At 39.8% G+C, this 13,627-nt stretch overlaps 1 protein-coding gene across 1 annotated transcript; it reads right to left on the bottom strand.

Annotated features, from left to right (window-relative positions):
* Nucleotides 1-7,305: 7,305 nt before the first annotated feature.
* On the bottom strand, nt 7,306-11,499 carry nfkbiab (nuclear factor of kappa light polypeptide gene enhancer in B-cells inhibitor, alpha b). Its single transcript, XM_061743750.1, has 6 exons — nt 11,141-11,499; nt 9,281-9,386; nt 8,941-9,151; nt 8,286-8,374; nt 7,925-8,191; nt 7,306-7,812 (listed from the first exon to the last, which is right to left on the bottom strand). The coding sequence occupies exons 1-6, from the start codon at nt 11,395-11,397 to the stop codon at nt 7,777-7,779; spliced, it is 966 nt and encodes a 321-aa protein (XP_061599734.1). The 5' UTR covers nt 11,398-11,499; the 3' UTR covers nt 7,306-7,776.
* Between the last annotated feature and the right edge of the window lie 2,128 nt (nt 11,500-13,627).

The raw sequence follows: 13,627 nt of genomic DNA, 5'->3' as shown, positions 1-13,627 counted from the left end.
CTCGTACACGTACATGTGTACACGCAAAGAACTTGTAGTCTGACTTGTAGTCAGAAAGTGGGCAACTCATCAGACCATGTATACACACACTCTTGGTGGTGAAGCATAAAACTAAAAAGATAAAAGGATACAAGTCAAACAAAGTTAACTAGAATGGCAGAAAAATATGAATGTGTTACACTACTTATTTAAATACGGGCTCTATAAATATGGAAATTGTTGCTATGATCTGGCTAAGTGACTTCAAGGTGAGAACAAACATTTAGAGGGCAATATTCTTTACTTGTAGCTGTTAATAACTGGATCAAGTGCTGTTTTACTCTTCTGGGTTGTCCTTCGTTGATTGTAATCCAAGGGCGAGGTAAAACTCTGAGCTGGCAGAGATGATCCCTCTGCTACTTCAGTTTATGTTTAATCCCAAAACTGAAATCTCAAAATGTATTGGGTGTCTTTTTCCCTTCTTCATTGACAAGTAATACACATAACACATTTGGTCAACCGTGCTCCTTTCCTGCTGCTACCAAGTCTTTTAAGTTGTGATTCAAACAATGTTTGACTATGCACATGATAAATGAGGGAGGGTTTACACACAAAATATGGCTAAATATAGCCATATAAATAAGGATCAAGCATGTGCACATGATTTTATGCAGATTCACCCTTTGAGCTACTTTAGTTTTACTTCATATATCCCATTAATTTACGTTTACCGTGGTAAATGTGCTATCCTTATTTCAGCCCAATCCCCCAGGATGCCGTACTCCAGAAGGGGATGAGCAGACCCTACTTTCTGAGTTAGATGAGATCCTGTGCACCGAAATATTTGAGATCTTTTTCAGACTCAACAACATGATGAAGACGGCTGCAGAGGCAGATATTCATCATGGACAACCCTCTCCACCAAACGCTGGACAGCAGAGCAGTTTCTCTAAAAGACTGCTGTATTTCTGCAGACGTAGTGACCAGAACAGGAAATCCTTCCTATCACGGACGATCACTATCTGCAACAACTCAACTCTATCTGACAGAGAACATTCTTGAGCTCTGAGTCTCTTTATTATCATACTTTTATTTAACTTATTATCAAAACCACCCTGGTAAGAAGTATGTGATCTATCTAAAAAATGGAAATGTGAGTTTAGGTCGCATATGTAGACACAAATCCACAATGAAGTGAATTTGAGGTAAAACAAAAAAAAAAAGTATTTTCTTTAAAATGCAGGTGTTATAAATAGTTGTTTCTTTATGTTATAATGTATATGTAAACATTCTGAGAGATTGATTGTTCCTACATGGCGAGCTCTAGTGGAACCAGGTCACGCCAGTGTGGTGGTGGGACCTGGAGGGTTACGAGTTGAAAAGAGAAACATACAGGACTGTCTCAGAAAATTAGAATATTGTGATAAAGTTCTTTATTTTCTGTAATGCAATTAAAAAAACAAAACTGTCATACGTTCTGGATTCATTTCAAATCAACTGAAATATTGCAAGCCTTTTATTATTTTAATATTGCTGATTATGGTTTAAAGTTTAAGATTAAGATTCCCAGAATATTCAAATTTTTTGAGATAGGATATTTGAGTTTTCTTAAACTGTAAACCATGATCAGTAATATTAAAATAATAAAAGGCTTCCAATATTTCAGTTGATTTGTAATGAATCCAGAATGTATGACATTTTTGCATTACAGAAAATAAACTAATTTTCATATGATGCGTTTGAACATTTCTGCCTTTGTGTCAACTCAACCTAACATGATGCTGAATTTTACACATCTGGCCCTTGGAGTTTTTCATTCAATTCTGCTGCTTGTCAAAATATGTTTTTTTGTTCATTAAGTTTAAGATATGAATGTAGGCCCTGGGTGAAATGATTAAAAAAGTAACATCCACATGCAGAAATCCCATTAGCAAAGCCATCCATGATCTATTATCCATGATCTATACCTGCTTATTCCCATTCGGGGTCACATGGGTCTGCTGGAGCTGATCCCAATACTCTTCAGGCAAAAGGCAGGGGTACGGCCTAGACATGCTACCCGTCCATGTGACCTACATGTTTGTGGACTGTGGACTTTTTATACAATAGTAACGCAAAGTGCTTTACATAATAAAATCAACATTTAACAGAAAAACTCACACACTCATGGTTAAAAACACACATTTGGTCATTTTCACACAAATCCTCACTTTAATACCCACATAGCACACATAGACATTAAAACATAATCATAAGCATTATAAATAAACATCATAAATAAGAAAATAAAAAAATACCTGGCTTGACGCTGAGGTGAGGAACAATATCTTGGGGATCTATCCACACCAGGAACCCCCCACCAATGACCAGTGAGGGGTCACCACGGGGTAACCGCCCAGATCAGCACTGGAGTTAACATATGAAAAAGTAAAAACAACATTAAAATAAACATAAAAACAAAACAAAATAAAAAAATACATGCAGATGATTTAATGACAAGCAAACGGGTTACATTTACAGCATTTACTGAGTCCAAAGACAAGAGCAGTATTTTCAAAAACGTTGCCCGGCCATGGAAAAGTCACACACGCAAATATTTTGCTAGACCACATTTAAGTCCTTTAAGGTCATGCATGTACTGCGGTATCATGTCAGTAAACTTATCAGGCGTCACCGCGTTTCTTTCGGTTCAGACTCTCGTTCATTTTTCAACCACACCTCGACTGACAAGCGGAGAGTAGGGTTTCTATCTAACCTATAACAATTGGGCTGCCGGAGATTTGCAGTGGGTGAAAAATGTCACTTTTGAAGCCATCCTTGCAGCTTAAAAAAAAAAACACATTGTGTGATAGCTGTGAGGTCACGGGCAGAGTTACATGACTTCACAGTTGTCATAGTTGACATTTTTGGAGGAGTTTTCCTCATGTGAGAACACAAATACCCACATCAGATGGAGTTTTTCCAGCCGCTGCCCATGAAAAGTGTGAATGAAGTCATGCGTGAACACAGCAGGTATTTATGCTCGTAACGGCTGCTGCTTTTTTTGCTTTTTCTATATATTGCTTTTATATGTTGCAGACTGATCAAAACATGGCCAAGATGGTTTCAGCATGTGTTTGTTTTGTGCAGTTCAAAGTTTAATGGGTATTGTGCCTTTTCTTGTTAAGTTCTGGGCCTGGCCCAAAACACAGGCTGCACAAGCTGCTTCAAATATATACATTCATAATAAGTAAGTAAGTAGATCTTAAATCAAAGTCTAAAGACCATTAAGACTTCTCTGAAGGATTCAGGGTATTTTCCAAGAGGGGCAACAGACGAGGGCAGGGCAGGGCAGGCGGATTGAAGGTCAGCAAAGTTTTCCTTCCAAATTTCACAGCAGCTTGGTGAAAAAAAGAAATATCCTGGACACAGAAGAGACAGAAAAGAAGTTACAAAAAGGTTAGTCAGTAGCGTGTTTTGAAGGTAGCAGTGTGACAGAGCGTCAATGAAAACAAAGTGGCACAAAAAAGTAGGAAGATCTGTGATAAAATGCTGCTGCAGGAGTCGACCTGGAAATATACAGTACACAGTGTTTAATGGACAGAGGTGGAAAGGGGCTATGAGGCAAAAACTCAACATTTCTTTTAAGTTTTCGGTTGAATTTCCACTGTTTTGTGCTTTCCTGTTTGTGTCTCTTTATTAACTTCTTTTATTTTGAAGTGTCTTTAATTGCCCTGTTGATTGTCCAAACCATCACCAGTTATTGTCCTGTTAATCTTATCTGTTTACGTATGCTGCTTTTCCACTAGTACCTACTCAGTCCGGCTCAGCTCGCCTCCACTCCCTTCCCAAAAGTCCTATGAGGGGTTGAGGTCTGGACTCTGAAGTGGTCAGCTGATGTGTGAAAATGTTATTATTTTCTGCCTCAACCTCCCTTTTATAATCCCGGCATCGTCGGGTGATGAGTGAAGGAAAAACCTGGTCATTTAGTATATCTAACAAGTCAGCACAGTTCCTATTAAACCTATCTTTACTCTGGGCGGCTGTCTATCTCTGGTCTGGCCTCCAAATATCTGGGCTGAACTTCTCTCTTTGGAGCTTCATGTTGTGTTCTGTACTTTGTGATAACCCTGGGAAGGACTGTGGGAATCCTCGCCAACCCTGCCTTTGTCTCCACACCATAGTGCTCAGGTCTGCTCAGGTCAACATGAACAGGAAGTCATAGTTGTTATTATTTTTCCCCTCCTCTTTCCCTCAGTTGTGGCTGTATCATCAGGAAGCATGTCTTCAAAGATTTTCACCGCGAATACATAACATCTAAACAGAAGCGATTCATAGGTCAAATAACGCGTAAAGGAACAGTGGACAGACTTAATCCAACACCTAAAAGAGCATCACTATCCTGATCATGCCCCTAACAAGTACTAGGAGTATAGAAATAAAGTTAGCAGAGCACAGCTCTGCCATCCTTCACTGGTTGTTTATGTTTTGCATGATAATGATTGTCATTCCTAGGGAGATAAGTGGAGTCAGCCAAAACCAGGCAGGCCACACCGTTAACAAAACTGGAAATTTGAAACAGCCAGAAAAAAATTGCAATTATCGCATATCTTGCAAAATATGTAGGTTGGTCCAGTCTTATTTGAAATGTCCAGACGTCTGTGCGTATTGCTCTTCGCTCACCTTCAGCACAACAAATTTCACATTTATGAACTGAAGTGAGTCTGGAAAGGTTTAATGCTCAACACAGTCTATTATTGAGGTTCAGGGTAGTGTTGCACTAGACTACATTTCTGATGTTTTTTTTCCTTCCCCCCATTTACGTATCATTGAATAAAGAAAAAGAACTCCAGCATGAGCTACTAGATTTGTAGTTCTCGAGACCGGTCTTGGTCTCGAATCCGGTCTTGAGAATAAGTGTGTATCTTTAATATTTAAAATTCACATTTCATCTACAAATTAAGTACAATTTAAAGACTTTGGGACTAGTTAGTAGTCGTAGCAATCCTTAAAAGCACTGGAATCAATCCTCCAATAGTGTAGAAATAGCGGTAGTGCAGTCGCCACACATATCTGATCTCAGCTGATGGATGGATGGTTATAGTCCACTTCTCTGCGTTATTGTGCTAGAGTTGAATACAACCTCATATGGAAACTAGCTGAACCAGGATGGTGCTGATGTTCTACAACTCACGCAAGATGACGAAATAACTAGGTTTTTTTGGTCTCAGTCTCGGTCTTGAGCTGAACTAGTCTTGGTGTTGGTGTTGATACTCTCTGGTAGTTTCTTGATCTCGGTTTGGGTGGTCTGGAATACAAGTCTAAGAGCTACTACGTTCAATTAAATATGTTAACATTTTACACTGTCAGTTTCTCGTCTCCTGACGTTACCATTGGCCGGTTTAGTAGCAGTCTCTTAGAGAGGGGTGCAGCCAACTGTGCAGCCTCATACAACACCATGGATATGACCTTGATGGTGGAACTACAAATCCCGATTTCAGTTATTATAAACATTTTCTTTTTTTAAATTCAACTTACTAAAATAAAGATTATGGAATCTTTGTTAACTTTTACACTAATTGAAATGATGAGCTGGTCTAAGTGTCACAACCCTTCTCTGGCATCATCCTGGAATATAAAACTGATCTTATTTATCTTCTGCAGGTAAGTAAAATTAAAACAATGCAATAAAATCCCTTTAAATGTAAGAAATAAATAAATGATTAATGCTCCTCCAATACAATATCTAATGTAGGAAATCCAAATGTTTCTTGTTGTTTTCTTTTGAAATATTTCCCAGTCAGAAAATGGAAATGTTTGTAACTGAATGCACCAGAAGCCACTACAAAAATAAACTTACAACTATCTGTGACGCGTTGCCTGCAGCAACAGTTCCTCGCATTAGCTTTTAAAAACTTACTCAAGAAAAAACAAAAAAGCAAAGACACTGCAGCCCAGGTTTACTTTTTTCCTTCTAAGCCCGTATGTAACAAAGGAAATGATTTGGACTGGTCTGGACTGGCTGTTTTGTAACTCCAGTGTTCCTGTCTGCAGGGTGATTTTGCAACTTGGGTCAGTTCAACACATGACAACTTTCCTAAAAGAGGGACCAGCTTTCCGTGTCCAAAGTGCAGAGGAAATAAAGTCAAGACAAAAACATGTTTGTCGAGTGTTCTTGTGGGTTCTCTCGCTGACAGGGTCATGTTGCATCACAGGTTACTGAATGCAAGTAGAGTACAAATGTACATTTGCAGGAGAACACAGGGTTCAAAGAGTATCTAAAGTTCAAAAAAGACCTGAAGCTAAACAAATTAGTGTCCTTGTCTGATTTTAAAGCTCTTACAAATGCATTTTTGAACGACTTTATTGGTACTTGTCACTGTCCTTAAGTATTGTAACTTATATACTGGCACTGTTTTGTGATGTATTTTACATTGTCCTTCTATTTCTGTTGTTGTTGATTTGTCTGTAACTTTTAAAGCTGCCATTTTTGGCCAGGTCTCCCTTGAAAAAGAGATCCTTGATCTCAATGGGACTAACTTGGTAAAATAAAGGTAAAATTTAAAAAAAAAGTTGAAGAAAGTTGAGTGAAGCAGCTCGAGGTATCTCAATAACACTGCTGCTATGAACAGAGGTGTGCCGACAGTTCAAATCTCTTCCGTACTTGGACCAAAGTACATCAACGACCTCAAGAAACTGAATCATCTTGTGGAAAAAAACAGCCTAATATGGTTTCTTTAATAATCTTTTATGATTTTAACCACAACGTTAAGAGTATTTAACTTTTCTCTTTAGCTGGGAGACAGAAATTATCTAATTTACACTCAATTAAACCAGAATATTCATATCAGCGTTACTTAAAGCACAACTTTGCAATGCCAGTCGTAATATTGCATAAATGGCTTAACGACATTTTAAACTCTTCTCTTCCTCATCTTTGACTTCCTGTTGTTCAGCTGTGATTCCCGTCTGTCAGGAATGTTGCGGAAAGCTGAACTGTTCTGTTCCTGGGAATTTTCTGGCCCTTCTGTCAGCCACATCCTCCAGAATAAAACTTCCTTATTTAGATGACTGAGCAGTCCACACACGCACACAGAATTTCCCAGAGCCTCTTATCTCTATTTTACACACACGCGTTTAGCAGAAGGAACCACAGCACACAAAGCTCCACCGGCCGCCAGTTCCTCGTTTCACTACGAGCAAGTCGTCCAGCTAGTTCTTTGTAAATTAAGTCTGGGATGTGACTGTGGCTCATCCGTCATGGAGGAATTTACATGGATGGACTTTTTGCTTGAACTTCCGCCACTTCCTTTTCACGTCACCAACAAATTGAGCCACACAACGGGGTTTAACTGTTAAATATGAGTGTTTTAATTTAACTGGAGTGCGCTGGAACTGTTTGCTGTCTCACATATACAACCTGCTCAACTGTACACATTCACAGCTTCCATAAAAAATACATCTTTGTATACACAGCATTTACAGTATCATACAACAGAGCTGTTACAGGTACATCCACAGGGATGAGGGCTTTATCTTCCTCTCTCTTTGACAGTGTCCACAGAACCCAAGCGATCCTCGTCCGCAGCCGTCCCCGTCGTGACGTGGGACGCGTGTCCGCTCTCCTGCAGTCTCTGATCCGTCGTCGCAGCTGCTTGTCCGTCTCGTTTCAGTAGCACTCGCGCTCTCGCCGCATCACCCGCACCGTCATCCGTCTAGCATGACACTGCAGAAATCATACACGTACTGGAGCCAGTTCTCGTCCGTCATGGCCGCCGCGGCTCATGCCTCTGTAACCTCCTCGCTCTCGTTTTCCTGCTAATGTCCATTCCACTGGATGTCATCGTAACCCACCTGCAGACACACGACCGATAACATGGTTAGATAGATGCTAAAGCAGGAGTTTTATTTCACCTTCGAATGTTTAATTTATGCCGGTCTAGTTGTTACATCGTCATCATCATACCTCATCCTCCTCAGACTCGACGTCATCCTCCTCTTCCTCACTACTATCCGAATCGCTTTCAGTCAGCTCCCTCAGGTCGGGATGGGTTAGCGGGTAAAGTTCTTTCCTGATTTCGCAGTTGTCTAAGCCGTAGGTGAGGTGGTAGGGGGTGTGGCCCCCGGAGGTCAGCTGGTTGGGATCCGCTCCTTTCTTCAACAGCACTTTCACCAGGGAAAGGTTCTGCTGGTCCACGGCGAGATGCAGCGCACTGCGACCGTTGTGCTGCTCCTGCGCAACATAATCAGAACAAGGATGTCAAGATTCAGGCCATTTGGGATACACTGCATATATATATGTATATATATATGTTAAAAAAATTCACCTTTGCATTAACGTCAGCTCCAAGATCCACCATGTTCTCCACCAGCGAGAGGAAACCATTGACTGAAGCCAGGTGAAGACAGTTTTGACCTGAAGAAACACAAGAGGCAGAGCTTAACAGCTGATCCTAGACCAGCAAACATCAATAACACTGTAGTTTTATAAGACAGCGTCACTGGTTTGTTCATTTTAGCAACTATTTCAATACAAATAAACTAAAATGGGGTTAATAAATGTGGTGTATGTTCTAAATCCTTTACAATATTCTATTCCCCCCATGAAATTCCTCTTCAATAAAAATCCAGCGACCACTTTTGAGCTTAAAAATGTTTATGCGCACGCCTAAATTACAACCAGTCACCTTCAGTTCAGTTTCAGCTTTTGACACAGCAGTGTGACAGTCTTTTAGGTTATAATGAGACAAAGCTTTCTCCTAGTTTACCTAAATGTTTTATTTTTCCTAACAAAAGAGGTTCGGAAGTAATGGACCGGATGAAACCAGCAGCCACGAAGAAACAATCTAATAATAAACCACTGTAAACAAGCCGTATGCAAATATCTAATTGTGCAACATGCAAATAAGCGCGGTTTCCTCATTTACGATTATCAAAAGGTGTCAAACCATCACAAGCATTATTCTCAGACGTTGATCTCACCATTATAGTTGCATGCAGCCATCATCGTGTGTAGATGCTCCGGGCGGCAGTTCTGTGTGATGACGCTGAAGCAATGCAGGTTTCCATGGCGACAGGCGATGTGCAGGGGTGTATCCCCACTGTTGTCCACCAGCGTGGGGTCACAGCCGGCCACGAGGAGGCTGTCACATACGTCTGGCTGGTTGATTATTACAGCTAAGTGGAGTGGAGTCTGATGGGAGAAGAAAAACACCAACTTATTCATCTTTATGTTGCGACCGATGAGTGAGGTTTTATTATTCGGTGCAGCGGTGAGGAGGAGAAGACTGTAACAGGAGGAAGGTGACGTCGTCTTGCCTACCTGTCTCAGGTCGTTGTGCGTGTTGAGGAAGTCTGTGTTCTTAGACAGGTCGATCATTCGTTTGATGTAGTCTCGAGCCTCGTGGATGATGGCCAAATGGAGCAGCCTGGAGAAAAGGAGGAGAAGAAAACGTGTTGACACACATGGAAAATACAAGCTCCGAAGATTATTTTCCCAAAGAAAACTGATATGCAGTTAAAAAAAGACATACATTCATCTATTACTTTTTAAAAAAGCTTCAAAAATATAACTTGCTAAATTGAGAGCTGATATTGATTCTTTTTCCTTTTCAAAACAGTGCAGCAACTGGAGGAACTTTTACTGATGTCAACACACAAGCCAACATTAAAACTAAACAGCAGGTCACAACTTAAAGATTAATACGTTGTAAATAAGCCACTTATTTAAAACTGAATAATATGGAGCATGTGGCAGCACGTTTTACATCTGCAGTGGTGAGGAGGTTTTCTTTGAAACATCACAGTAATGGACGATAATGTAAAGATTCATATCCGGCCCTTTTTAATCCTCATATTGTACATTTCTGTTTATTTCTGTTTATACATTTTACTTTATTCTATCTCTTATTTTATCTCCATATACTTGTTTGCTTTTATAATTTATTTTAACTTTTACTGTTTTGCACCAATCAACACAACAAATTCCTTGTGTGTGTTAACAAACTTGGCAATAAACCCCCTTTCTGATTCTGATTCTGAAAACTCACACGCGTAAACCTGATTAAATCGGCTTAAACTGGTTTCATGCTTTATTGATTTCGGTTTAACCCTGAGTCCTTCTGCTCAATGTCCCATATTAAGTCGTTTAACTCCAACTTGACCTAACGAGATGAAGTAAACGAGCTCAATTTCAAATACCAACCAATATTTCTGAGCGAAAGAACTTATTATAATGCATTTGTGCACTTATGAAGTGTTATTCCCCTCGATTTACGGTGGCCATAACCCATCATTACAGAATAAGGTTGAGCCCTAAGCCTCAAATGACTTACATAATTGCAATTTAGGGTATTTTTTCTGTAGCCCCCCCCCCCCTCTCTTCTCGCCTCACGGGAGCGCGCTTCGGTCAGATTCCTTGGCGGCGCGCCTGGGACTTTCCCAGTCTGACCCGCGGCCATCCTGATCCTCCTGATAAAAGCCTTTTGTTTACGTCTCCCACCACAAGCAGACCCTTTGTCAAAGCCACTGAATATGCGTTGTATTATTATTATTATTATTATTATTATTATTATTATTATTATTATTATTATTGAAGTGTTAATAATTATAATAATAATAATAAAAAAGGCAAGGCAAGTTTATTTATATAGCACAATTCAACACAAGGTAATTCAAAGTGCTTTATATCGACATTAAAAGCGGCAAGACATAATTAGACAGTAAATAACAAATAAAATGAAATAAAATTAAGATAAGATAAGATAAGATAAGATAATAAAAAACCACAAGTTGCTGATTTGAGAGTACGCTTAAAATAACAAATAAATGAAATAAAATGATAAGAAAAGGAGGTAAAATAATAAAAAGCACAAGTTGTTGATTAAAAATAAGGGCAGTATTATAATAATATTAATAATAATAGTAATTCCCAGGCAAAGTTAGGCCCAGGCCAAACTTGGAGGGGAGGCCTTCTTCTGTTACACCGACGCAGAGCCTACGGCGTAGGGTACGCGGCGACGCACACCGTACCGTGCGTCGCAGCGTACCCTACGCCGTAGGGTACGGCGTAGGGTCTCTGCGTCGATTTAACGCAGAACCATGATTCAGGCTTCAAAAACACAGCCAAAGCTCATAAATAACCCCATCCGTGACTCGCGGATCAATAAAGCATGAAACTCACGTGTCTCCGTCCTCCGTGATCTGCGTCTGCCACTCCTGCGGCGGGGTGCGCGTCCCCGCGGGGGGAATCAGCTGCGTCTCCTCGCTCTGCAGCGAGAGTCCGCGGATCTCGGCGGCCACCGCCTGGTACTCCTCCTCCTTCAGGGAGTCCAGACCGCTGTCGAGCCGCTCCTCCGTCTGCTGGGACGCTTTCCCCTCTTTATTAGAGTCCCGAGCATAATCCATTTGGTTGAAAACACTGGTCCGATGCAGGTCCATGTTGGTGTGATAATAATAAAAAAATAAAGTCCTTGTACGTCCCGAGTTGCCCGAGGTGCGTTCGCTTGTGTTGCGGCGCAGCCTGAAAAAATGCCCTGTGTGTGGCTGCGGCGGCGGCGGGCGGAGCTAAAACAGCTAGGTGGGGGATTTCCAGAAAACTGTCACCTAGAATAACACAGCATACAGATTGCTGGCTCCAAGAGGGGATTTCTGCAGAGACATATATAAATATGCTGCTCGGTTTGTCATTAACTGGGAGAAAAATAAACGTGCACCTTCTGCAAAGAGCAACAAAGTCTTTTAAAAGCATGGATAATCTCTCATCTGTATGCCACTATTTATAATCAGCCTATTGTACAAATATTTGACAAAAATAGTAACGTTTAACTTACTTACTTAAACTTCACACATTCTTCCCATTCTCCTTCTTCAAAAATACACTTCCAAAATTCATCTGTGATCATTGCACGTTTGTAACTCTTATTTTATTCATATTTATTTATATTTTTTACGCGTTTGATTGTTTGTTTCACTGTGATTCTATGTGTTGGGAGAAAAATAAATGTGCATCTTCTGCAAAGAGCAACAGAGTCTTTCAAAAGCATGGATAATCTCAGAATCAGAATCAGAAAGAAGTTTGTTACCAAGTAGTTTAACACACAAAAGGAATTTGTTGTGGTGATTGGTGCAATACAAAATAACAAATAATATTAAAAGAAAAAAATTTACAACATATTGGTTTTAAAGTGCCAGAGTAATGAGCCTCATCTATATGCCACTATTTACAATATACCTATTGTACAAACCTTTTACAAAAATAGTAACCTTTAACTTACTTACTTAAACTTCACACATTCTTCCCATTTTCCTCCTTTAAAAATACACTCCCAACATTCATCTGTGATCATTGCACATGTTTGTAACTCTTTTTTTATTCATATTTTTTATGTGTTGTGTGTTTTTTCTATATCGCGTTTGATTGTTTGTTTCACTGTGATTCTATGTGTTGGGAGAAAAATAAATGTGCATCTTCTGCAAAGAGCAACAGAGTCTTTCAAAAGCATGGATAATCTCAGAATCAGACTCAGAATCAGAAAGAAGTTTGTTGCCTAGTAGTTTAACACACACAAGGAATCTGTTGTGGTGATTGGTGCAATACAAAAGAACAAATAATATTAAAAGAAAGAATGTACAACATATCGGTTTTAAAGTGCCAGAGTAATGAGTCTCATCTATATGCCACTATTTACAATCAGCCATTTGTACAAACATTTTACAAAAATAGTAACCTTTAACTTAGGCTACTTAAACTTCACACATTCATCCCATTCTCCTTCTTCAAAAATACACTCCCAACATTCATCTGTGATCATTGCACATGTTTGGAACTCTTCCGGACCAGCACTAACACCTTTTTATTCATATTTTTTATGTGTTGTGTGTTTTTTATATATCGTGTTCTCATTGTTTGTTTCTCTGTGATTGTATGTGTTTGACTCTTTGTGCTGCCTCTTGCACAGGTCGTCACTGTAAATGAGAAACTGTTCTCAATTGACATACCTGATTAAATAAAGGATAAATAAAAAAAATTAAAATACATTTAAATATATGTTAATTTCTTCCTGCATTAATGACTCCCCCTTTTAAACCCTATTTATTTCTTCTTCTCCTTTCGGCTTTTCCCTTCAGGGGTCACTTCCATCTGAGCCTGTCTCCTGCATCCTCTTCTGTTACCCCAACTACCTTCATGTCCTCTTTCACTACATCTATAAACCTCCTCTTTGGTCTTCCTCTGGGCCTCCTGCCTGGCAGTTCATAACTCAGCAATATATTGACTATCTCTCCTCTGGACATGTCCCAACCATCTCAGTCTGGCCTCCATGACTTTTGTGCTGTCCCTCTGATGTTCTCATTCCTGATCCTGTCCAAACCGGTCACTCCCATAGAACCTCAGCATCTTCATCTCTGCTAGAGAACCTCAGCATCTTCATCTCTGCTAGAGAACCTCAGCATCTTCATCTCTGCTACCTCCAGCTCTGCCTCCTGTCGTTTCCTCAGTGACACTGTCTCTAGACCAAACAACATTGCTGGCAGAGGTGTCAAGTAACGAAGTACAAATACTTTGTTACCTTACTTAAGTAGAAATTTTGGTTATCTATACTTCACTGGAGTAATTATTTTTCAGATGACTTTTTACTTCTACTCCTTACATTTTCATGCAATTATCTGT

This window comes from Cololabis saira, chromosome 16 (genome assembly GCF_033807715.1).
Source record: "Cololabis saira isolate AMF1-May2022 chromosome 16, fColSai1.1, whole genome shotgun sequence".
Lineage (NCBI taxonomy): Eukaryota > Metazoa > Chordata > Actinopteri > Beloniformes > Belonidae > Cololabis > Cololabis saira.
The sequence above is the reverse complement of the archived record's forward strand: the minus strand, read 5'-3'. Positions and strand labels throughout refer to the sequence as shown.